The 26,085-nt window shown below is 46.2% G+C and overlaps 3 protein-coding genes and 1 long non-coding RNA gene across 6 annotated transcripts in view; 3 read left to right on the top strand and 1 right to left on the bottom strand.

The window, feature by feature from the left end:
• Positions 1–10,506, top strand: part of ABHD17C (abhydrolase domain containing 17C, depalmitoylase) — a 29,394-nt gene extending 18,888 nt beyond the window's left edge. The window contains exons 2-3 of the mRNA XM_015873079.2: positions 6,059–6,238; positions 8,932–10,506. Of these exons, the coding sequence (XP_015728565.1) occupies positions 6,059–6,238; positions 8,932–9,151 (400 nt within the window). The 3' untranslated portion in view covers positions 9,152–10,506. The remainder of the gene's footprint in view (positions 1–6,058; positions 6,239–8,931) is intronic.
• A 400-nt stretch (positions 10,507–10,906) lies between these two features.
• LOC107318799 lies at positions 10,907–13,253 on the bottom strand. Its single transcript, XR_001557504.2, has 3 exons — positions 13,136–13,253; positions 12,690–12,822; positions 10,907–11,365 (listed from the first exon to the last, which is right to left on the bottom strand). It is a non-coding gene; the product is annotated as an uncharacterized LOC107318799 (long non-coding RNA).
• CEMIP (cell migration inducing hyaluronidase 1) overlaps positions 13,206–26,085 on the top strand; it is a 102,495-nt gene continuing 89,615 nt past the window's right edge. Inside the window, exons 1-2 of the mRNA XM_015873036.2 lie at positions 13,206–13,293; positions 15,183–18,375. The gene's annotated coding sequence lies outside the window, so the exon portion shown is untranslated. The remainder of the gene's footprint in view (positions 13,294–15,182; positions 18,376–26,085) is intronic.
• The window catches only part of LOC107318795 (cell surface hyaluronidase-like), a 39,927-nt gene continuing 32,414 nt past the window's right edge, over positions 18,573–26,085 (top strand). For 2 of the 3 annotated variants that reach the window (XR_001557497.2, XM_015873040.2), the window contains exons 1-7: positions 18,573–19,033; positions 19,127–19,688; positions 19,797–19,966; positions 20,274–20,462; positions 20,895–21,064; positions 21,852–22,061; positions 25,812–26,017. Coding sequence is in view for 2 of the 3 variants with exons in the window: in XM_015873040.2 (XP_015728526.1) it covers positions 18,655–19,033; positions 19,127–19,688; positions 19,797–19,966; positions 20,274–20,462; positions 20,895–21,064; positions 21,852–22,061; positions 25,812–26,017 (1,886 nt within the window). In the remaining variant the exon portion in view is untranslated. The remainder of the gene's footprint in view (positions 19,034–19,126; positions 19,689–19,796; positions 19,967–20,273; positions 20,463–20,894; positions 21,065–21,851; positions 22,062–25,811; positions 26,018–26,085) is intronic. The other variant, XM_015873039.2, reaches the window with a different exon arrangement.

Below are 26,085 nucleotides of genomic sequence, written 5' to 3'. Positions count from 1 at the left end.
ATACAAAGTGCTATTTCATTATAATTTATATTAGAGAATGCCATGAAATAGCCCTTTTTTTCACCTGCCTTAATTGTTCAGGGCAAGCATGCTGTGCAATCCCTACTCAGCAGTGTGTAGATTGCCTGCCTTGGTTTTGTTGTGACTGATGGAGCTTGCCAAGGATATTCAATATCTGTGCTAGGACTTGGCTGAACCTTGGCCACAGTTCTCAATATTTGATAACACATAGCTGGTTATCACAAAGCAGTAACCAAGAAGCAGTTGTAGAGCTTTGGTGTATGTTACTGCAGTGCAGAAGTGCCTGGAGGAAACCACATTGCTTCTGCTTGATCCGTTTATTTATATGAGAGAGAAAAAAAAAGAAAAAGAGAAGCTCTACTGTATCACTGGGTTAGTGAACCTCTCAAATAACCTTTAAGAGGGTGTTTTCAGGTGTCATTGGTTTGTTCCCTAATTCCAGTGTTAGCCTCTGTTGATTAATGCTGGATTTTCTCCCTAGTGTAAGCAAATGACTCTCTGAAGCAGCAGTAAAATAATAGTGATGTAAGATGGAAGTATATTCCTTGATTAAATTTTTCTGGCATACACTGAAATTATTTTGAGCGTGAACACATTTGTGCAATTACGCATCTGCTCCTGTGACAGCGTGCTGGGATATATGCCAACACAAATTGTCTCTTTCTTGCAGTTTCATAAGCCAGAATACATTGCAAACTGTTTCTGGCTCCTGCTACAATGAAAACATGAACTCAGCGATGAGTCTGCTACACCTGAACTTGAATCACATTGTACTTAGAGCTGTGCAGGAAGGAGGTAGAGAAGGAAGTCGCTGCCTAATTGAGTGAATCAGTGTCAGTGCCCATTGTGCCTGTGAAAGCAGTGAAGAATTATAGACCTATGTTAGTGTGAATTCAAGGAAACTTGAATGAAAAACTGGCACAGGGACTCTTACTGTGTGCCAGGGATTCCCGTGAGTTGTGAAATAATTCTGATTTTCTCATTTGCCAATTGATGTTACGGTTAACGCAAAAACCTTTAATCTAATGCCTTGCTCTCAATTTAGTGTTAGCATTTGGGCTGGAAATCCGCTGTGAATTCAGTGATGTTTTGACTGAGATGTTGGAGTGGCATTTGCTGATGGGAAATTCAGTATTTTGTCCTGATAATGTAAATAACTGCTTGCAAGAATTCTTACTGAGCACATCTCTCCTGTTGACTGTCTTTTATTTTGTTGACATAAAGATCCTACAATTTAATCTCAGGCTCAAGTCTTGCAGTCAGCAAGTGGGTTTTTTATTTGATTGAGGCTGAAACTGTAAATACATCACTTATGGAAGTTTATAATGATTCTGCAGAAAAAAAAAACCAAAAAACCTATTTGAGATTCTTGACAAGCAATCTGAATCGTTCAAGTTAGAGATAGTGCATTTGTAACAGTGATTTGTGGTGTTTTCTTTGTTCTTTGAAATGGTTGTAATGGCCATGTTGCTGAGTACGTGCATGTTTAAAAGCTGAATTTGAGGGAAATTGAAGGAATGTGTGTAAAGAGGAAGAAACAGACTTGTACTGAGGCCTGAAGACTATTTGCTCACAGTTGCGTGCTTGTTCTAATAAGACTACTTGAGAAGTCACTGCTGCCTTGGAATATGGTTAGAGTTGTATCACTCCAGATGCATTTAAGTTCCCGCTCCATATTTTAAAATTGAATCATTTCTTTGTGGCGTTTCCCTTGAGAGGGGAGAGGCACAGTTTCATACTGAAAGAGAACATGAGCTAATTACCTCGAGGTTTTGGCCATTTCTGTTTGAATACTCTGTTGTGAGGAAGAACTCGATCACCAGTGGCTGCCTTAGTTTTGTAGCAGTGGTACAGTAGGCCTCAACAGCATGATGAATGGGTTTTGTGTAGTCAAAACACTTCTGTGGTGTTCTCTGTTGAGACAGAGATGCTGCAGCTGGGTTTTAGTAGCTTGATAGCTCTGATTTGCTGCTGTTGCTGTATCCATGCTGATCTGTGTGCTTTACAGTTTAGGTAAAGGGTGTGGGGGGCAGCAAATACCATTACAATTCAAAACTGGAAGTAAAAGGTGTGGTTAACTTCACTGATTCAGTAATTCTTAAAAAAGAACTTGCCTCACTATTGAAAATATGTATCCGGCACCTTGGAGTCTTGGCACAGCTCCTGCAGCTTTGGCTGAGAACAGACAGGGTTGGGATGTATGTATGGCACTTGTGTAGTCCCTACAGCAGCATTCCTTCGGTGCCCACAGTGGAGTAAGGAAGGAATAAAAATAGCAGTGGTAAACTTTCCATCAGTATTGCTCGAAGCTGAAGCCCTGAAGGAAGCAAAATAAATGCAGCATCTCATATCTCTGCTCATAAAGATTTTTTTATGATAATGCTTAGTCTGTACAGAGTGCTGTCAGCCTGAAAGCTTTTAGTACTGTACAGACACACGCTTTTGTTTGAGAAGACTGGGATGAGGGCACAGTGCAAACCACAGTCATACAGCTAAGCATGTTAAATTGGAGATAGCTGTGTCCCATCCTGTCACTGTAGTCTGCAGTATTCCCAGCCTTTCCCTGTCACACCAACCTGCTGGTGTGTCTGAAATCTGTTATTGGTCTGTACAGGAGTAAGAAAAGAAAGTCAGGGATTCTTAATGGCTGACTGGAGTGTGTTGGTGCTGTGGCTGGACCTGGCTTGCTCTGGCCAGCAGTAGGTGCCTACAGCTGTACTGCTTGTGGAGATGCTTGTTTTCTTTTTCCTGTGCTCCTAGCAGATGTAATCCCTAATCTGTGCGACCTACTGGTGGGATTCTGGGAGCAAACGACACTGGAGAACTTTGCCATCTGATCTGTACCTGTGTGTTGGGGGAGTAGAAATGCATCATTTGCAATGCAAGTAGCTTTATGCTTTTCAGTAACTGATTTTTCTCTAGGGCAAGCACGCTCCTCTTTTTTTCTTTCCCTTATTTTCATGACAGATCACTGCTTTGCATGTGCTCATGGCAACTCTTGGAGTCCCTTCCTGCATTGCCTTGCCCTGGGCCCTCCTCTTGGCCTTCCTTGGGCCTTGCTGTCCCTCAGAGCTGTTTCCAAAGAGCCTTGTTTCAAGCAAAATGGTTTTTAGGAGCTGCTGTTTGGCCGGTGGAAGGACTTACTTCCTTAACAGGAGAATAAGTTGTATTGGAGTGCCTCTTTTCTCAGAATGCCTTTTGCTGTTCTCATTTGTTCCTCCTTTGTATGCCACCCAGTTTCCATCTGATTGCGTCTGTCTCTTATCCATGACCACTCTACCTCATTTCTTCTATTTCACTTTCTTTATCACTGTTCTGATTGCGTAAGAAGCTTTTAACCCCACCCAGGAGCTTGCAGAGGGAGGGAAAGGGGCCCTTCCTCCACTCCCCAAATGTACTGTATGCTAAGGCCAAAATCCCTGGGCTGTTCTGTACCTTGGCTGAGCCCTGCTTGCTGAGTCACTGCCTGGGGAGTATCGTGAGGGCTCAGAACATGCCAGTGCCAACCCGTGGCCATCAGTGCCAGGGGCCTCACCCCTGTCATTATTCATGGCCTTTGCTTCTGAGCTGTCACGTGTCCTTTGGCCTTACAGTAAGCTGTTCATGCAGATGTTTTTGCTGATGTTCGTGGTGAGCTTTCGGTGTCATCTTCTGATTGATGGTAAAGGACTTGAAGATATAAATCTGTTACAGTGACTCTTCTGGCTTGGACAGTTGGACTATCCCTAACCAGAATGGTCCAAGCGGACTGTTAGTAGGAATACAAAATAGAAAAGGCATTCCATCAAATGACAGGCTGGCTGCAGCACACACTCGCTCAGTGTCCTTGTACACTATTTAAGATTACCACCTTGCCTTTCTGAAGAGTTGAATACTGAATATTTATAATATTTTAGTGATGAAGGGCTACTTTAGAGATCTCTCTCTCTTTTTTCTTATTCTTTCTTTAGTGATCCTACAGACTGGCCGTAACTTCATCTAGCACACTGTGAAATTGAGATTTGTCTCTTTGTAGTTGCTTGTAGTGATGACAGCAAGGTGCTGGATTTGCAACATAAGCTGTTTTTGGAAGCAAAATAACACCAAAAAGAATGAATACAAAGAAAATCAATGCCAGGGAAAATTGCAATGCTGAGGCAATTATGTTAAAGGAATTCTTTCTCTACCTTATACTGTCTTGTTACCCTGTGATTCTCATCCACGTATCTGTTTCTGAGCTTCACTTAGATTGTAAATGCTTTAGTAATGGGACTCCACATTTATAGTGATATTGGAGCTCTGGATGGTACTGCAAAATCTACCAACATCTATACAGTTCTGTTCAGAGTGCTGCATGTATGCACTTGTTCCCATCATGTTTTGTTGGTTTTTTTTATGTTCTGATGTTGATGCATTTCTGCCTGTTTTTAATATGATACAACAACTGGTAGCTCAGCAGAATGGAGGCATAATTTCCATATGCAGCCTCTGACCTACCACTCTGCAGCTGGGATGACATCCATGAGGATGAGGCTTTGCTCTGGGACTCTGTTAATGTACAAACCCAAATCAGCCAGGTCAGACTGTTTCTGACCGTAAGAGGGGAAAAAAATTCTCCTTAGAGAGCTTTACAACATCTCTTTTAAAGCATCGGGCCATGGCTGCGGTGATAGACCACCAACATGAGCTACTGCTTGGTTACCAAGAGGATAAATTTTTCCTCTAGGGAGATATTTTTACACAGTTGCTTATTATGGATGCGAAAAGCACTCTTATGTTCAGCAGCATAAAAATAATAAGAAAATTTCTCTTACACAGCATCTATAATGCAGCTTAGTTTTACTCTAAAGTAAAAACAAGGTGGTCAGTGTTGGATTATTCTTCCTTTCTGATTTTTATCTCTTTTGCAAGTACCTAATCAACTGACTGCTTAAAAGTCAAGTGCTATCAAGCTCTGCCAGGTACCTCTATCAGCATATCAAAGGAGATGGAAAACTTCCAGGTGTACTTTGAGTACAGCTTTTGGTATACGTACACTTTTTCATAACCATTCCAGCAAGACTGTAGACAGTGTAGTCTGGCAAAAGGATGTATTCTGCACAGACTATCTAACAGCAGAAACATTCTCAGTTACTCTTAATCCAGCTTGCAATAGAAAATAGATATCGAAACCTTCTGGATAAATAATCTATAACCAGATGAGAAAGAGCTTTGATTTATAGCTTTCTTAACAAGTTGTAGTGGCCAAATACTACTATACACTTCTTCTTACCCACCAACACCACCTCCTGTGCCATTTCCCAATTCCTTCGTATTTTGCATGCTTAGAATTGATGATGATGTTAATTTAGCTTCTGCTTATTTGCAGTTGTGAAACAGCACACAGGTTAGGACAACCTACAGGACACACAGGAACATTTGGGTGCCATCCAAGACTTACCTTGAACCCAGAATTTTATGAAATGATGTATCTTTATAATTGCAAAATAAGCTTGACATATTTTAAGCAGGAAGAGAGAAAATGAGGGTTAACTCACAGCAATCATCAACAGGAAAAGAATGAACAGAACTACCCTTCTCAAATTCTTAGGCTCTTCTGTATCTTCAGCTACACCAATAAGGCAGTTTGGACTTCTTGTTCCAGCTGTGTGGAAAGAAAAGAGGTGCAAAAGGGTAACTGTATTGTTTAATGATGGAGAGAGTGGAGATGTTGTTAGCTTACAGAATATCTAATTGAAATTCCTGGGAGTGACTGTAGGTGCAGGGAAGTCTCATTTATAATTTGCTGTGCTGCAGAATGAAAGAGGTGTTCATGAAGATGGTGGAGATTAACAAACTGACATTCCTCCTTTGAGGGTAGCTCTCTTCAGCCTATGCAAACTATATTTGTTTACTGTTATGTTTTAGAGTTTTAGACATGTAAGTTTACGTCTCTCAGGAGCAGATTTTTAATGTCCAGTGTATGGGAGGGATGTTTGGGGATTTTTTTACCCCATCTTTATTTTTCTTTTATGATGCACAATATGGTTTTTAAAGTGATATTTCTTTTTCTCCACAGGTATGGCGTTAGTCCTGAGAACATTATTCTCTATGGCCAGAGTATTGGTACTGTCCCTACAGTAGACCTGGCATCTCGGTACGAGTGTGCAGCAGTAATCCTTCATTCTCCTTTGATGTCTGGATTACGGGTAGCATTTCCTGACACTAGGAAAACCTATTGTTTTGATGCTTTCCCAAGGTATGTATAAGCATTGTGAGGATTGCTCTATACTCAGTGCACTGTTAGGTGTTTAAGAAGGAATACTCATGCAGCTTTCTGGGCTACTTCTACTTAATTGTCACCTGTATTTTAAACTTCAGGTATGGGGGATACTCAGATCATTTCTCATGTTCGTTTTATTTTCATCACAACAGGTTAAAATTAGGAGGTAGGGGAGAGTGAAAGCCTTAAACATGTGCCTGAGAAGCCACAAGTAATGGTGGCTGTTGTAGTTTCTGTCCAGTCCCTGTGTTTAATATTCTTCCACAGAAGTTAATGGCAGATGCTGAAGGTGCAGTCAGAATTTGGAACTGCTGTACACAAACTTGTTCATCGTCCTTAAACCCTGAATGTTATATTTACAAATGCTTCTGCTAGAGGAAAAAAAAAAAAAATCCAGGGCCTTAAAACTAGCTGTGATTGCAAAACTAACGGTGATTATCCAACAACAACCTAATCAAATAAATAATAAATAAATCAAAAGGCTGTTGGGGGAAACCCTAAAAACCCCACTGTATCACTTGGGTGCTTTGTTTTTAACCTATTGAGCTGTTCAGTGCTGTCAGTCTGACTTACTTAGACAGTGAGCAGTGAAAATAAACAGCAGTGTGCTTCTATGAATGTGTGCAGCTCAGCCGTCTATCTTCGCGGCAGGAAACAAAATAGTTCTGTGTGCACCTACAGTGAATTGCTATTATGTGCGTTTTATGCTGGGGCTCCGTGAGAATGTGGTCTCTGTAGATTTTTCTAGCTGCAGAGCAGTGTGGCTGAGCATACTAAGTGAGTCTAACATGCAGTTTAAATACTGCCTTATGAGTCGCTGAGTTGGCAGTGGGACGCGTTCCAGTTTTCTGCAAAATACCAATATCTGGCTTAATGGCCTGGGAATATGTGTGGAAAAAAATAGTTCCTTTATCTGAATACCGAAGTGAAAGGGATTTCCTGGTTTCCTACAGTAAATGAGAGCTTAGTTTGTAGCCACTAAAATGCTGTATAAACATCTCTAACTGTATGTGACTGACCTGCTTTGCCACGTTGTACCACTCAGGACAGACCCTTCATGGGCTTAGGGTTTCAGTTTACTTTAGCATTTTCATTATAAAATATTTACATTTGGCTGTGAAGCTCGTTTGGGAATGAATTCAGAGGAGGGGAGGAGTCTGCATTATTCTGATGTCTTTCAAGTTCTTGAGATATTTTTCTATATTCAGCGTAGTTACACACAACCCAAATTCCAGACAGGCAAAGTGAAATAGGCTGTATTTTAATTTGAAGTAACACTTTTCCCTCTTTAAATGATAAGAAATCTGTTTTCTGGAGAAGTATTTATTGATACAGAGAGCAAAATGTGTTTACACTCAGCTATTAACTGGAAAGCAATGACTGTTCTGTAGAATAGTGAATGCTGAGATTTGTGTGAGAGGTTTAGTGCTTTATTTTACATCTTATTTTTTTAATTAACTTCCTATTTTCATAAATCTTCTTTAAACCTGTTTTTAAATTGATGTATGTTGGCATCATTATAAGCAGTTAGCCTGGTTACTTTGTAAAGTCTCTATTTAGTCTTACCAAAATGCTCTCTTGTTCTTCAGCACAGGCAAATCCAAACACATTTCATTAGTTAATGTAAGGAAATAAACTTGTCCTCTGTCAAACCGGATATAACTGGTGCTCATTTTTCTGCTCACTTCCACACCACGTCCTGAGCCAAAGCACAGTTACATCATTGGCCAATTCCTGCATTTGATGGTGGAAGTGGAGAGGGTGGGAAGCTGCATTAATTATCACTTGGCACCTGTACACTGGTCTGGAATTAGTGGTAGCTACCAACATGGAGTGGCAAATAAGAAAAGACAATCAGAGAAACCTGATGTTCACCAGCTTGACATTCACATGCCACCAACATGCTCTTCCTAACAGGAGTTTTCTGGGCTGAACTCAAAGGTGTGAGGGTGCCCTTGTGTCAAGCCTCTCTTTCTTTCAGACCGTTCTCCTGCATGAGGTGATCACTGGGTACATTGGCCGGCAAAGCTTTCTAAGTCCAATGTTTGCAGTAGGATGAAAAATCCCATGTGAATTTTGTTTGCAGTTAAATATCTTTGTGTAACACAGTGCTCTCACAGTTTTCTGCCATTTAACTTGTACAGCTGGTACAGAGAACAGTTGTTTCTGGCTTTTTTCTTTCTTTCTGCCTGATTTGGGAGTTTCCAGCCTCATGAGCTGAGACTGTTTTTGCATAAAGTCTTACAGTGGAATGTAGTTAATTGTTCCTAATCTGTTAAACTGGAAGGTGTTAATGTGTAATGACCACGCTGGTGCCATGTCTCATTTAATCCCATTTGCCTCTCAGTAGGTTTCCTCATTGGCTTCTATGACAGGTGCACTACTCACTGGTGGTTCAGGTGCCAAACTTTATTTGCACCGCTGCCCATTGGGGCTTCTGGCCATCAGAGCTGGAGGTGTGATGGCAATGGTAGCGCAGGCTCCATTTTACACACACACTTGGGGAGTAATCCTTGTTCTTTATTGTTGGGGCACAATAACAGGGTTTTGTAGCCAGTTAAAAACAAGCATTGGTAATTTGATCGTGTATCAATGGTGAATCTGGCTTTCTTTCATTGCACAAAAATGAAAGTCACAAACTGAGCAACGTTTTCCTTTTTTCTCCCCAGCATTGACAAGATATCTAAAGTCACCTCTCCTGTGCTGGTAATCCACGGTACCGAAGATGAGGTGATCGATTTCTCCCATGGCCTGGCAATGTACGAGCGATGCCCACGAGCAGTAGAGCCACTCTGGGTGGAAGGGGCTGGGCATAACGACATAGAGCTTTATGCACAGTATTTAGAGAGACTAAAACAGTTCATATCGCACGAACTTCCCAACTCCTGAAGAAACCTGCCTGATTTTACCTCAGTTACTGTGAACGGAAGAAATTACCTGGTTTTGCACATGCTTTAACTGGATAGCTGTCATAGCTTTATACTATGAAGAAATACCCTGTCTTTAGGGTGTTCTAATCAAAACATCTGATGAAATTTGTCTTTTATATCTGGAAATCATTCGACTAATGCACACAATATGGTCAACTACTGTAATTCCAACAATTTTTAGCTTCGTTGCCCTGAAAGAAGTGGGGATACTAGCTGCTCATGGGGACACTTTTTACCTAGTGCTGTATTAACTGAAGATCGGTTTTCTCTGTCTCACTTCTGATCGTTTCTGATTCTGTCCTACGAAGGCATCTTTTTTTTTCCCCCAGTGTTCTCAGTATGTGGAACACAACTGTTATGAGCTACAGCTTGTTCTAAACCATCAGCCGTGGGTTCAATCTAAGGGAGTATTTCTTTGTCAAGTTTCTAGCTGTGGTATTGTAACTGGAAAGTTCTTGTGATGAAGTCCCCCCCCCCCACACTCCCTTTTCGTGTTCTTTTGTTGACTTACTGATCTTCCCAAGTAAATTATTGAAATAATACGTTTTCCTAATAATAAACAAACTACTACATGGGGCTAAACTCTGTAACGACTCCTCCATTACTTGTCTAAACGTAACTGGAACGTTCTCAAAGGAACTACGGACAAAAATGGCTCTTGTTTAAAAACAAACGTGTAAATTTACTACTAGGAAACTCATTTTAATATTCAGATGGTCTGAATAATAGCCATAACAGCCACTTCCTTCTGTAAAGCATTCCTGTAGACTTTTTAAAAGTACTGTACATACTTGACTTTCCATTGTGCATAGATTCTGAACTGGTAGTTTTAAGTTAAGCCTTGCTACAGTAAACTGCAGAATTCCGGTTTGTATATGATTGAATACATTTTGTTAAGATATGGTTTTTATCCCTATATTATTTTGCTATTAAAAGTTTTATAAAGTTTCCAGGACAAAAAAAAAAGAAGAAAAAAAAAAAAAGAAAAAAAAAAAAGAAAAAAAAAGTAATTTACACATTTCTGTTTTGAAGGATTTCTGTAACTAAATTTTCATTGAGCTGATCCTTTTTAGTTCGGGAGCGATTTGATTCTCTGACACTGGAATCGCACAGATTAATGCATCAGAAATGCAAAACACTTAACAATTGTTACACTACTAAGCATAGGTCTAATTTTTTTCCAAATGTTAAGGCCTTAAATGTACTGTAAGCCTCAGATTGTTGTACAAATCGATCGCGGTTGATTGCAGTTTGTGTCCTGTTGCTGGAATGCAACACAGTGATTGTAATGGAATAAAGGATGCATGGATTAGATCTCGCTGCATTTTTTATCTTATTTGGCGCATCGTTTTCCCATTGCATGAAAAGTACTTGAATTACATTATTTAATTCCTTCCTTCCAAGGAAAACTGTCCTGAAGTGGAAAGCCTTGTTTCCTTGCAGCTCGGTATATAAATCTAATGTTCAAAAGATTACTTTGAAAATGCATCCAGCTGTTTTATAAATAACAGATAAACACACGATAGGACAAGGGGGGGGATGGTCTTAAACTGAGACAGGGGGCGTTTAGGTTGGATCTTAGGGGGAAGTTCTTCATGCAGAGGGTGGTGACACACTGTTCACAGGTTGCCCAAGGAGGCTGTGGATGCCCCATCCCTGCAGGATTCAAGGCCAGGCTGGATGTGGCTCTGGGCAGCCTGGGCTGCTGGTTGGTGACCCTGCACACAGCAGGGGATTGAAACCAGATGATCATTGTGGTCCATTTCAATCCAGGCCATTCTACAATTGGATTCTATGTTGTGGCCCAGAAGAGTTTGAAGTTGTTGTGAGACCTTGTGACAGAGCAGCAGAGGATGGTCAGCACCGCAGGTGTGTCTGTTGTCCTTGATGTTGCCTATTACTCTCAAAGGAAAGAAAATGGTATTTTCATTCCCAGTGGTGTGGGGGGAAATGATGACACCCACATGTGTGCAGTCAGTTTATCCATGTTTAATTAATGATCTTGTTAATTACAGCGATAATCAGTGACCTGTTGGTGCTCTGGGCTTCTTCCCTCTCTGTTGTCAACAATCTGCCCACCTGTTGCATCCCTTAAACCATTTTCCTTGCAGCTCTGCATCCACTGAATGCTTCTGAAGTGAGTTGTGATGTTTTTAATGTTTCCTGGCAAGTCCTGTAAAGAAAATAAATAGTAGTGGCCTTCTTTCTGCTGTGTAAACTTCTAGCTTCTCCCCTGTACCAAGGCATCACTGTCTGGGGCATTTCAGGGCACTGCTGCCCATCTGCATTAGAGATATTAGTTAAAGCCTGTAGCCAACTCGTGAAATAAGTTGACATGAGTGACAGCGGATTTCAGGTCCCCGTTTGTTTAAAGGAACAGGAATTTGAGATGTAGAAAGAGGGGGAAGATGTGAGGTTATGAAAGAGAAACTTGGGATGGGGCTAAAGAAGTCATTTGCTGCAGCCAACTGCAAACGTCGATTCATTTAAATGCATAACGTGGGCCTTCATGAGAACTTGCTATGCATATTTTAGAGCTGCCGAGGTGTCACAGTGAAGATGGCTGTGTGTGCCTGGGTAAATTATGCAACGGGCCTTCCAGGAGTGTAAATAAATCACATTTTTTCCTCCCCTTCTTCCTGTGTGACCTGCTAACTTTGTTTATACGGCACAACAGCATCAGCGACCCGACTCTTTATTTCCAAGGAGGTGAGTTGTGCTCTCCTATCAGGTCTGTGCTGTGAAACAGAGCAAAGTACTGGTTTCACGTTCGGAGGTTCTGTTTTACATGGGGTTGGATGTGTGTCCTTTGAGGTTTACAGAACTGTTAACTCGTGTTTGCACTGAGATCTCTCACCCTTGTTGCTTCTGCTGTGTTTCTTTTTTACCCTGGTTCTGTGTCCTTATTGCAGTGTGGGGCAGCTCTGCTCCAGGCACTGACCCATATGGAAATAACCCAAACCTATATTTACATGTAGTATTGTCCATCCCTTTAATAAACCTGTATTGTATTTGCTTTTACTATATGTCACTAAACGACCCATTCTTCCTGGGGTTATTTATTGAGCACCAAACCTTTATTCTCACCTGGAAAAATCCTCTCCCCCCCCCCAGCTGTGCTCTCACAAACATGAATTAACAATCCTATTTAAGTCCCATTTCACTGATTCCTCCACACCCACCCTCCCTTCTTGGTGCAACCCCCCACCATCCAGTGCTGTAACTTGCACCGTGATCGTGGTGGTTTGTTTTCTGTGTGCTGATGGAGAGGAGGATGATCTGGATCTCAGCCTCCTGCCCAGGGAGGTTGTGGATGCCCCGTCCTTGGGGGTGTTCAAGGCCAGGTTGGACGGGGCCCTGGGCAACCTGATCTAGTAAAGGTGTATGTTTGGTGGCCCTGCCAGGCAGGGGCTTGGAACTACATGATCCTTGAGGTCCCTTCCAACCCGGGTCATTCTGTGATTCTGTGGTGGTGGATGGGCCAAGCCCCAAATTACCTCCTGCATCTGCATTGCTTTCCAAGGACTTCTTCCTCCAACCTGGGTTGAGGGTCAGGGGGAGAGATTGCTTTCAGCTGTGAAATATTTGGGTCTCAGGTTGGAAAAGGCTGCGAATTAACCACGCTGTCTCCTAAAAAAGAGAAAAAATAAAGCCCTCGCCTCCTCAGGGTGTTCTCCTGTAACAGTAAACGTGCTGCTTTCAGGTTTTCATTGCGCTGTGGGTTACGCTGCCCGCCCTGTAAGGCTGCCAGGAGCTGCGGGGTGGGCAGTGCAGCTTCCCCGGGGGGCGGCGGGCACAGCTGAGCTGACAGCGGCTGGAGAAGCCTCGACAACCACAGAGCATCCATCCACATCCAACGCGGCTCCGGCAGCCCTACATGCCGCCGGGTGAGCGGGGCAGAACGGCGAGGGGGAGGGAGGGAGGGAAGCAGCGGGAGACCGACCTGAACCGTGTGTGTGTGTGTGTGTGTTGCAGGTGCCCCCCATGGGCTGGGGGCGGCCGCGGGCCCCCCGAGGAGCTGCGCCCTGGTTCTGGTGCTGGTGGCGGTGCTGGGAGCCCGGCCCGAAGCCGCACGGAGCGTCCCCAGACAGCGGCGATACGGTGACGGCCTCCGGGGAGCGGAGAGGGGTGGAGGGGGGAGGAGGAGGAGGAGAGAGGGAGAGGAAGGCGGTGACGCTCCGGCCCGGGGCTCCCCATGCTGCGGTCTGTAGCCCAGCTGGGCTGGGGGCTGCTCTAATGGTGATGATGGAGCTGCCGTCGGGCTGGGGCTGCTCTAATGGGAGCTGGGTGCGGCTGCCGGCACCGACCGCCGCCCGATGGGAGGGAGCTGGAGGCGGACTGTGCCCGCATGGGATCTGCTGGGCACCGCGGTTTGCTTGTGGCTTTGGAGGTGGCTGCGTGCATTCGGCCTTTCGTTCACTTTCTCCGTAGTTCCTCTGGGCTTTTTTAGCATCCGAAGTTGCGGTTATTCGAAGTCGTGCTTCACTTATGCCGGGGACACACTTATGGGGCTGGGGACCCACTTATGGGGCTGGAGATGCAGTTATGGGTCACACTTATGGGGCTGGGAATGCAGATATGGGTCACACTTAAGGGGCTGGGGATGTAGTTATGGGTCACACTTATGGGGCTGAAGACGCAGTTATGGGGCTGGGGAGGCACTTAGGAACACAGTTATGGGGCTGGGGTCACAGTTATGGGGCTGGAGCCTCACTTATGGGTCACACTTATGGGGCTGGGGAGTCACTTATGGGTCACACTTATGGGGCTGGGGACCCACTTATGGGGCTGGGGACCCACTTATGGGGCTGGGGACGCACTTATGGGGCTGGGGACTCACTTATGGGGCTGTGTTCCCACTTATGGGGCTGGAGAGGCAGTTATGGGATTGGGGATGCAGTTATGGGGCTGTGTTCCCACTTATGGGGCTGAGGATGCAGTTATGGGTCACACTTATGGGGCTGGGGACACACTTATGGGGCTGTTTGTTCTCTTGCAATGTCTGAGGGTTGCTCTGAACGAAGGATGCAAAGTGCTACAGCCCTTATGATGCTCCTGAATTACCCGCTGCCGTCTGGTCTTGGTGGTCACATCTTGCCGTTTCCCAGTAGTGCAGGGTTATGTTTCAGCAATGAATGACAGCCATAAGTGTTGCACTTTGCTATATAATCCTCCAGCACAGCAGGAAGACGTGTAACCAATTTGGTTCAAACACGCAAATGATCCCCTGGATGGTGAGCTGCAACTACTTGAGGCTGATAACTCCAAACTTGAAATCAAACAAAAGGTATTTGAAGCTTCCCAGCCGTGCTGGACCTGTAGGAAATGGAACATTTCATCTGCTGCTCAGCAATGAGTGGGAGCACTGCAGGCACATTCCAGGGCTCAGGGACGTGACCTCCAGCATTCAGTGGTATCTCCTTGTGCTAAAGCATTAACTGTTCTAAACACTGTGTGCAGGATACAATTCTGCTTCGGGTTCCTCATCCTTTTTCATCAGTAAAGCTTTCATGGATGTTCCTGAGTCTCCAGCGAAGTCGCAACCTCCTGATGTTGAATTTAATTGCTTTATTGGTCACTTCTCAGGGTATAAATTGGACCTTTGGGCTCAGGCTGGATGGAGGAGTGCTGTGTGAGCCCCGAATCACCCACAGCAATGCGTTAGCCACAGCCAAACCCTGTTGCATCCAGACAATGGCTTTGCTCAGCCGTTTAGCATTGTAGAAAATGTTATAAACGTTTTATAATGCGCATAAAGCATTCTAGAAAACATTAATTATATATATATTACCCCACTATTGGACCTCAAAGTTTGACCTGGGGAAGCACACAGCGAGTTTGTCAAAGCAATTCAACAGTCTGCAGTGCATGCAGAGGTATTGCAGAACATTAATAGATAAGTGTGTATATGCATGTATGTGTGTGTAGGCCCATCAGTGTTCTTCACTGCTCGTGTTTAATGGGTTTTGCTGTATTTGTGACTATTTCAGAGCACAGCCCAGGTGCCAGCAGCTCATGGTGGGATGTGGAGCACGAAGAACAGCAGCGCAGTCAAAGCACCCTGCCCAGGGCTGTGGGCCCACACAGACCCAGCCCCCAGCTCCATCCCAATGCCAGCAGAGGTTCCCTAAGTCACAACCAGGACTGGGAGTTGCAGGAGAAGCAGTTTTCCTGTGACGTGCTCCTCAAACTCTCCAGATATATTTCAGTGGATGCCTTTGGACCTGGTTTGGCCTGGAACCTCTTTAGATTGTACGACTGTGACCGAGATACCAAACTACCCAAAATGTCCATCAGAGCCTTCAAGATGGTTCAGCACAAGCTGAGGCCTTTCTTGCTGCACAGGATGCTGCGACTGCTGGGGAACATGGGTGTGCTCACTGAGGGCCAGCAGCACAAAGTCTTCGCTCTGCTTAAGCAGCACATGCTGAAAGCAAGGAAGATACCACCGAAGCCCAAAGCGGAGCACAGTGGTAGGTACTCACAGAGGTGTGCTTTGATCCTGGGTTGCACTGAGTGAGGTGGGACTGCTTTGGTTTTCAGGCCCCAGTGCCTGGCTGAGCTATGGCTCATAGAGATCCCAGAGAGGTGGTGGGTGCCCCATCCCTGCAGACACTGCAGGTCAGGCTGGATGGGCTCTGAGCACCTGATCAGCTGTAGGTGTCCCTGTTCAGTGCAGGGCAGTTGGACCAGATGGCTTTGAAGGTTCCCTTTCAACTCAAATGATTCTGATTCTGTGGCCGGGGGCTGAAGGCGCTCCAGCAGTGAGGTATTAGGAGGGCAATGTGCCGTGGGTCAGTTGTGAGCCGTGTTAGTGCTGTCACTGAGCGAATGGAGCATGAAAAAATAATAACCCAAATGAACACAGAGGATGGAAAAGCACAGAGGATGGAGGGTGTGCAACGAGGAAGAGGCGCAGGGAAAATGTATTGAAGAAACTTTGGTGATTTAACGAGGGGGGGCTGCGGGAGATGCCCGAGTCACGGCTCTGAGCGGCATTGAGAGCTGTGCAATGGTGTCTCCTACCGGCCGGTGGCGGAGTAGAACGGAGGGGGAACGTGGGAGCGGGCGTTACCGATGGGATGCTGACTCCTTCTTCTTCCTTTCCTCGGGTGGCAATAAGGAAACAGGATAGCGGTCAGCCAGGGAGTGTGCCCTGGAAACGGGCTGTTAGGAACCACCCTGTGAGATCGGGTTTATTTGTCTGTTTTCAAGGAAGATGGACGGTAGGATGTAGGCTGTCGTGGTTTCCCATGGCAGGAAAAAGGAAAGGGTTGTAGCTCGCAGGCACCGATGTGCAGAATGTGTGTGCTTTGCTGGAAGTGAAGCGGCGCTCTTCAAAGAAATGAGGTGATCCTCATGATCTGCTCTGTAATCTCAACCAGTGGAAGCTTAATATAGGAGAAAATAGGCAGCTCGCCTCCAAGGAGGGTTCTTTGCCTTGGAAAAGGCTCCCAAAGGTGCATTGCTGTGGGTTCTGAGGCTGCAGGGGAAATGGCTGTGAAGGATTCAAACCCTGTCCAAATTTAGGGTTCTTTTTCCAAAGAAGGCCCATAGGAACCACAGTCACCTTTGGCTTTGCTGACAGCTTCACTGAGCCCACATGGAGCTGTGGACTGACTGAAGTCTGTTTATTTCTGCTATCACTGCGTTGGTTGGGTTAATCGTTGCCATCTTGTATTTAGGTCGCAAGTAAGTCCATAGAATCTTATACAGAGTCCATGTTTTAAATACAAATCTATGAGGCTTCAAGGGACCCGAGAAGCATAAAATGAAGGTTTGGGTTCCCTTCCAGCTCAGCTCATAGAACCAAAGGGTTCAGGGTAATTGGAGACGACACGCTCCTGTTTGTCTCGTCCTGCCTGCAGCTCCCACCAGCAGATCCACCTATCTGCCAAAACCACAAACCCAGGCTGCCCTACCTCACGTCCGTACATGTCGCGTTCAGATAAGAACGAGGCACAGCACTGACTAATGCTGCTTCCCTTATGGAAGGAAAATGCCAAAAGCTGTTTGAGACAGGAATAGAAGCGCCAGCATTGCACGATCAGTGAACAGCCAGCAGCAAAGGTGGCAGCTCGAGCCTCCCCCAGTGTATTCCCCTATGCTGGGGCATCCAGAGCAGGGTGTAGGGGAGCATCTTCTATTCTGCCCACTGTTACTAATGTACCTGTGGCCTCTTTTTGCCCTGTGTCAGAAGGAAGCCTCAGCTGGAGTCGATTTCACTGGTGACAGATTGAAGCGGTTTGACCAGATGATGGCACACAACTGTCACTGAGAACACAGCACCTGTGGCTTCACTCTGCTTTGGCTGTATGTGGGAGCACTGCTGCCTTCTGGCTTGGCCTTGATGCAGAGCCAGGGATGAGGGATGGGAAGGAGTGACTGCAGTAAGTGGTGTCCCCAGGAAGCTCTGTTCTGCTGTGTTTTACAGCCTGGGGAGAAGGTGATCATCTGGCTTATGGAAAATACAAGTGGTGGTGGCACTGCCATGTGCACCGAGGCTGGGCAGGTGTCTGCAAGAGCGAAGAGTGTGGTGTATGCCAGAGGGGGTAAATGCATGTGGATTTCTTTGAGGTACCTTCTAAAGGGAAAGTCTTTGGCTGTGTGTTCAGGTTAGCCAGGTGACATGAGGTGAGGTGACAGACACCTCTCTGTTCACCCACTGTCACGGGGGATATTTGCGTTCTGATGTTCCCTATAGGAATGCTGTAGGACAGGGCACCCCATGGGAGCACGCACTGTGCCTGGGAACCCAAGGCGAGCCCCAAACCCCACAATGTACCTGGGTCTTCTGAGTCCCCAGGGTAACCCCCTGGGATGCCGGGGACAGCCCCAGAGGCTCAGGGCCTGCCAGGGGGGGCTCTCCCCAGCCCCAGCATCTGGACGCCGGCCGCGGATGTCAGTCCGGGCTGGAGGGATCGTTCCCGTCTGGGAGGAGCCAGCAGCAGCCGGAGCTGCTGTAAACAGTGCGGGCACCGCCGGCGGCTGGAAGATGGATATAAATAGGGAGGCAGAGGGGAGGCAGCCGGAGTGGAGGAGCGGGAGCTGCCTGCGCCTGCCTGCCCCTACCTCTGCCCCTACCTCTGCCCCTACCTCTGCCTCTGTCCGTGCCCAGCAGCCGTGTCGGGAGCTCCCGGGAGGCGGCCGACAAAGTTTGCGGCCCCGCGCTGCCGGCGTTGGGTAAGCGCTCTTTGCAGCCGGACTTTGGGACCCGCCGGCGCTTCCCGTCGTTCTGCCGCTGGGGTGGTGGTGCGGTATATATAGTATATATATATATTTTTTTCTTCTCCTCGTCGGCTCCCTCTGTTCGTCCCGTTGTTGTGGTCGCCGCTCTGCGCTCGGGGTTGTGGGGAGCGGGAGGGGTTTCTGTGTATCTGTGTGTGCGGTTCGGTGGAGGGGAAAAAAAAAAAAAGAAAGGGAAAGGAAAAGAAGAAGAAAAAAGAAACGATCCGAAGCCAAATGCGTCTTTGCGCCGGCTCCGTGCAAAGCCTCGGAGAAGCGGCGGGCGCGGCTCCGCACGTGTCGGGGCAGCAGGTATCGGGGCTGCGCTCTCTGCCCCTCGTACCGGTACCGGTTCCGCCGCGGGACGCGCCGGGAGCAGCGAACGGCAGCAGCGCTCATCAGGTCGGTACCGCGACACCCGCTCCCCCCGCACCGCCTCGCGTCGCCGCGCTGCCGCTGCCCCCCTCTCTTGCAGGGCCGTGCCCGCAGCTCGCCCCGCAGCTCGCCCCGTGGCACCCCGGCTCCGACACCCGCCGTCACGCCGTGGTGGGTCGGGGGGCGGCCCTGCGGCTCGAGAGCTCCGCTGCTTTCCACTCCCTCGTTATCCGCGACGGAGGTAAGCGGCCCTGGGGACCAAGAAGGGGATGGATGCGGGTGGCACCCGGCGTTTCCAGCTCCCGACCCCACTCCTCTCCCCGCGCCCTCTCAGGGAAGGTGGTGTTCGCCGACCGCCCCCACGGGCCGCCCATCACGCTGCGGGCCCGCTACATCCTCATCCGGGACGGCGGGGAGCTGCACATCGGCTCGGAGCGCTGCCCGTACGCCTCGCGGGCCACCATCTCGCTGTACGGGAGATCCGCCGACGGGGCGGCCGTGGACGGCTTCGGGCAGAAGTTCCTGGGCGTGGGTCGCGGCGGGGTGCTGGAACTACACGGCCGGCGGCCCCGCTCCTGGAGCCTGCTGGATAAAACCCTGCACCCCGGAGGGCTCCGCCACGGCCCCTACTCCTCGGAGCGGCGGTGGGGCAGCCGCGGGCTCAACCTGCGCATCCTGGACGCCGACACGGGGCGGGTGGCAGCGGTCGGGCGTTTCGACACCCACCTGCGGGTCGCGGAGTGTCATCGGCTGCGAGACTTCTTGGCACTGCAGCCCGAAGGCAGCGTGGTGGCGGCCGCCGTGGGGGACTCGGCCGCCCGGAGCCTCACGTTGGAGACGCGAATGATGCTGCGGGACCGACTGAGCAGCCGACACATCTCCCGGCTGGGATACAGGTGAGCGCTCCGGAGGGCGGCGGGGGCCGGGGCTCGAACTTTTGTTCCGGGGGGTCTCGGGACCATGGACAGCTCCGCGGCCGCCGCATCCTTCCTCGTCTCCTCCAGGCAGCCCTGGGCGCTGGTGGGGATCCTAGGAGGGGATCCGCTATCGACGGTAGAGGATAAGAGAGAGTATCACGGGAATGGGACGACAGGGTTAGCCGTAGCCCAAAGAGAATTCCTCACCTACGACGGAACCCGTTTCACCGTTACTGCTTTCAGTGGATGGATAAAAGGTTTTGTGTTTGCTGATAATTATTTCTGTTGCTTTGCTCAGTCTTTTCTCTCTGCTACGAACCTGAGCTGTGCGATGATATTCGTGCCATTGGCTTTTGCTCATATGCACGGTGATCACGCTAACATTAGCACTCCTATAAAGTACCACTTTATACCTGCAAAGAGATGATGCTGTCACACTGATAGCACTTCTATTGTACGTGAGGTTACCTAGATAAAAGCTACATAGTTGGCTCTTTGGTTAATTGTATTACTCTGGCATGTGTAATTGTAAAGAAAGAAATATTGGATTGTTTCATTTTTCAGGAGTGCCTCATAATGGGTTTAAAGTGGAGGTGTCCAAAGGAATAATTCTCCATTTAGTGGATGATGTTAGAAGTTGGTTACCTGGTGACAGGATCGTCATTGCCAGTACGGATTATTCCATGCATCAGGCTGAGGAGTTCAATCTCCTTTCTTGCCCTGAATGCAAAAGCAATCAAGTGAAAATTGATGGTATGAGATTTTTTTAATTAAGCTTCTTACTTGAGGTAAATCTTTATGTTGTCAAGTCTTTTACATTCTACATTCACGTTAATTAGTCATCTTAGCTAAATCGTAGAATCAGTAAGGTTGGAAAAGACCACTAAGATCATCTAGTCTGACTGTCAGCTCATCACCACCATGGTCACTTAACCCATATGGTCCCTTAAGCCCGTGCCCCTGTCATGGGAGAGCTGAAAGGCCCCGGTGTTGTGCTTAGACTTAAAGTCTGACCTGAGGCAGCTGCCCCTTGTAGAACTCAAGGGAAGTGCTGTGGATCAGTCATTAACTGCTGGACATGTTTGAAACTCGGTGATTGCTTGGAAGAAAGTTGTGCATTTACTTAGAACGATGCAATAATGAACATGTGCTCACTCTGTACAAAAAGGTTTCCAATTTCCACAGGCAGCCCACTTTATCTTCATATTGGTGAAGTCATAGATGGCATCGATATGAGGGCAGAGGTTGGTCTACTGACTAGAAATATACTTATCCAAGGAGAAATGGAAGACTCCTGTTATGGAGAAAATCAATGTCAGTTTTTCTCCTTTGACACATTTGGAGGACATATTAAAGTGAGTGATTTTTTAATGCATATTCTTATAGGTGGGTTCCAGTATAGTGCCTAAAACTGCCATTGTGTCTGGGGAAAAAGGATATTTGTGGGGAAGGTTTGCTGGCCTGCTTTGCAAAATGAGACTTGTGATGGGGCTGTGCCATTTGTTCACCACATACACAAAAACATGCCCTTCTCCAGGCCAGAGTAGATTCATCAGCTCCATCGCAGTAGGGTCAATGTGAAGTTGAACATGTTGCAAGATATTGCTGAAGGAATTGTACTATCTACTGAGTAACCTGCTCTGTTCAGGGCTCAACTGAGTGCTGGGTCCTCTTGTTGTGCTTTGCTTTCTCTGGGTTGCCCCAAGGATTCTCAGTCAACGTTCAAAGTTTTGCTGTTCTAGAGGCTTTGTGTAAAATAAATTCATTACCAGTTGGTGAAAATCTGTGCAGGTCTGGCCTAAGATCACTTGACAGAAATTAAGTTGTCATGAAATAGAGCCTGTTGGTAAATATCATCTCTTTCTGTAGCTGGTAGGGGTGTTTTGTCTGTAAAGATGTTAATGGATTGACACACAGCTGTTGCTGAACGCTGTACATGCTGGTTGGCAGCTTCTCTTTGGAGCTCCTCTGCAGGTGCTGCTGTGAGTCACCGTGGGGAGCTGGCACCCCCTGGGATCAGGCCTGCCTTGTGTTGCAAACATATTGCCTAATAGGAAAAAAAAAGCCAACAACAAAAAATCTTTTCTTTTTCTGTCTACTTCTGTTGCAACGCCTTACTTAGATCTACGTTTCTCTCAACAGATCCTGGCAAATTTTAGCTCTGTGCACATGTCAGGTGTGGAATTAAAAAACATGGGGCAGCAAATCCTCGGCAGTTACCCTGTGCACTTTCACATGGCTGCGGATGTCGATGAGAGAGGAGGGTATCAGCGCCCAACGTACCTCGATAACCTGGCTATCCACCACTGCTTCTCTAGGTGTGTTGCCATACATGGGACTCATGGCCTGCTGGTAGGAAACCTATTTTATTAGTACCAAGTTATTTTCTTTGCTTAAGATCCATTTGAGATGCAAGGAGAAATCAGAATGCTCAAACAAGTCTCCCCAGGGGATGTCTTGACTTCACTTGACAGATGAGGACTTCAGCTCTGACAGTGCAGCTCTAATAGTTGAATTTTGGGTACTTTGTATTGTCTTGATAATTAATATTATTAATGATGTGGTCAGATATAGTGAATTCTTTGCCGTGATTACTGTGGGCAGTTTGTGGTCCTATAAACTCTCATTTAAAACAAAAGCAATGCTCTTTAATGCACCTGACTGAAACAATGGACCTTTAATTTGCAGCAGAAATAAAACAAAAAAGATGAGAGTTGTTCAAGTCAAAGTAATGTGAAACAAATCCAAAAGTATTCACAATACAATAGGAATGCAACAGGAGATGTATAGACCCAGAAATGCCTTCAGGAACTTGGTTTTGACCCAGATGTTCACAAAGCTATTGGGGAGAGGAACTTAACATAAAAAACCACACATGCCCCAGCTGGAAATGTGGATTCCCACTCCAGTCCCAACACGTCCAATTGCTCTGTCAGACCCTGAATGGCATTTTGGTTTTCATGGGCATTTCCTCATTCATTTGATGTGTGTGTAAGCAGAGACACTCCCAAAACTATCTATGACCTCTGATGTTTTCCTGGAAAGTTTTTCTCGGTTCTGGACATAAAGCACTATAAGATGTGACATGGATACAAGCTGGTGGTACCCTGGTGCAGGGGGTTGTATTCATTAAGATGCAACACTGGACTTGCATTATTGAGAGCACTTTTCATGTTTCTTAGGTGGGTGCCCCATCCCTGCAGACTCTCCAGGTCAGGCTGGATGGAGCTCTGAGCGACTGATCAGCTGTAGGTGTCCCTGTTCAGTGCAGGGCAGTTGGACCAGATGGCCTTTAAGGCTGTTCTATGATTCTGAACAGTACTTACAATGTCCAGACCACTCAAAGTTATGGATTACTTTCTCTTATATGTAATTCACTCTGGCTGTAGTTTCTGCTTTTGTAGACAGAGCCCTTATGTGGAAGGAGACTTGTACAGTGTGTATAGATACAGCTCAACTCCCTTTCTCTTCCCATTGTAGGATACCCTGTGAATAGCAGGAACCTGGTAGGCATGAAAAATTAAGCCTTACATTAGTGTTATTTCTGAGAAATAATGATGCATACGCTGGGCCTTTATCAGAAGGGAGGTTGTCAATGGGTTATCTGGGTGTGTGAGATTAAGTAGGTACAAAATTAGGAATCAAAGAGTGAGATCCAGGCCACCAGCAGGTGATGCCTGAGGGCTTTGAGTCCATGAATTGGTCAATAGGTTTTATAGCAAAGGTTAAATATGTGATGCAGTGGAAGAATAGTGTGGTTTCAATGATGTCAATGAGGGTAATTTAAATGAATTTTAAATCCTTGCTTTAAGATAAAATAGTCCATAGTTCTAGAGAATGGTGTGTGTATTAGTGCAAGGAAGTTAGATAACATAGGTGGGAGCTGTATGCCAGGCCCTTCTCCTGCCTGCCAGCCTCGTGCCCCTTTGCAGCCGCTTTGCAGCTTGGGTTACTCACTGTGGCTGGGCAGCAGGCAGTGACACGCTGCTCACTGCCCTGACACACGTCACACATACCGCAGAATATTGCACTCTTTCATGTATAAAGTTGCAGCGCCTCAAGGTCACTTATATTGTGTTGCTGAACTATATATAATTCAGTGTTTAGAAGCATGTTAATCATCTGGCATTGGGCTGAGCGGGGACAACGCTGTGTGCGGCCCTGCTGTAATGTACTGATGTCACAGTGCTGCAAGGTGGCTCTTCTTTTCAAGCCTTTAGTTCTGTCTGTGATATGCTGGAATCAATTGGTTATCGCTGTTTTGATCTAACAGCATGGCTAGGCACAGCTGTCCAGACAGCTGCGGGTGCCCCATTCCTAGAGGTGCTCAAGGCCAGGATGGATGGGGAACTGGGCTGCCTTAGCTGGGAGGACACCCAGCCCATAGTGTTGGGTTGGACCTGGGTGATATTTAAGGTCTCTTCCAACCTAAGTCATTCTATATGATTCTGTGACCCTTCTCATTCAGTGCTAATGTAAACAATCTTTAAATCTTGTTTTTGTTTTTTTTTTTCTGGACAGGAGAGTGAATGGTATAGTCCCATTTGTGCAAGCTTTCAGGGCTTCTGTGTGTTTCTGAAGCTACCACAAATCATATTCATTAAAGCTAAAATCTATTTTTGGTGACAGGACTGGTTTATAATGCACTTCTCTGAAGTACAGATTAGCTGAAGTTAGCTAAATTCCTAAGAATGAAACTTCCTAATTGAAACGCTCTTTGCTCTACGGCTGCAGGCAGCTTGCTTTATACATTCTCTCCAAAAATAGTCTTCAGTGCGACTCCTGTCCATCTTTTGGGAGGATATAAGCAGCTGGACTTACTGTTCGTAGCAGGTTGGCAGGGGCACTTGCAATTTTATCTAAATCCATTTCATATCTGCATTTCTAAGCCACAGCTGATGGGCACGCTTTCTCTGTGTGTCGCTGTGCCTGAGTTCTTTGTTACCTTCCTTGTATCTCACCCTGCATTATCTCACTCACATGCAGAATCTCAGTGCAGTTCCAAAAACGTATTGGCTGAGAGTTGGGTACCTGGCTGTGTGGTGCCTTATTTTTAACCTGAACACCTCACTGAGCAGCAGATGACAAATTCAAGGAGCGACTGCCAGGGAAGCAATGAAATCCAGTATAAATATACTTATGGAAACTATACTGTTTGTGACTCCAGATGTTATGTATGGTTGTAGCCCATTAAGGTGTGATCACAGGATGTGAACTGAAATGGATTTAGTTCAAATTCCCCTCTGTGTACAGGAATGACCAAGCAGTTTAATATTAATCAATCTTGCAGTTTTACATGGACATAACTCTAACTGACGTCAACAGCCATTTTGCGTGCCTGAAGAATGAATACATACGCTGGCAGGGATCACGTGAAGTACAAAGTTCAGTTTCAGAAAGATTTAGTAACAAATTGCTGTACTTTAACTAACCTGATTTAGTATTTGTATTTAAAGGAAGGATTTCTAAATTTGCCTTCATAAGGCAATACTTCAAAGGAGGTTTGTGCTAAGTCCTCTTGGTCAAATTAGGATTTAATGCATGTCAGTTAATCTTAAATAGGCTGAATAGTGAAATACCAGCTCTTTGCAAGCTGATCATTACATGAAGGGGACCTGCACCTTCTGAGAGTGGAGGAAGAAGATGAGAAACCTTGAAAAGACAAATTACCTCATACACTGCATTTTAAAGATTGTTTAAATTTTATCTGGGAAACCTGGTCATGAAAACGTCTGAACTAACTAGGCTACCTTTTTGGTGTGCCTCTTAAGACACACAGATATTTACCTAGATATTCACGCCATGATTCTGAATCAAACATACTCTCCTAGAGCAGATTTAAATCCAGTATTTCACAACTTTCTGTTGATTACGCATATGATCTTCCTCAGGGTAATTTTAATAGCTGTTCTGCTGCGTAAGATCAGTCCACTCATGCAAACTGCATGAGTGTTATCTCCTGGACCAGTGCACATGAAGGTGCTGTGCAGAACAATGGCAAAACCCTTGCATTAGTGTTTCAGAATTTATTGCTAAGCAAAGCATGTCATTGCTCCCACCTGTGTTAGCATTGCAATCTATGGTCTGTATGCTTTTTTCCAGGTAAAAGACACCATTGGCTATGACACTTTGGGGCACTGTTTCTTCCTTGAGGATGGGACGGAGCAGCGCAATACGTTCCAGCACAACTTGGGCCTGCTCACCAGGTCAGGAACCATCTTGCCCTCGGATCGCAATGAAGCGATGTGCCTTGCCATCAGGAACCACGTCTATGGGAATTACGTTCCGGTGCCAAGCACTGACTGCATGTAAGTGCTCCATGAGCAAGACACGGGTACACAAACACCTACAGTACATGAGGAGATTTAGTGAGAGT

Source organism: Coturnix japonica, chromosome 10 (assembly GCF_001577835.2).
Source record: "Coturnix japonica isolate 7356 chromosome 10, Coturnix japonica 2.1, whole genome shotgun sequence".
NCBI lineage: Eukaryota > Metazoa > Chordata > Aves > Galliformes > Phasianidae > Coturnix > Coturnix japonica.
Note: the sequence above shows the minus strand (reverse complement) of the source record. Positions and strands in the feature narration are given on the sequence as shown.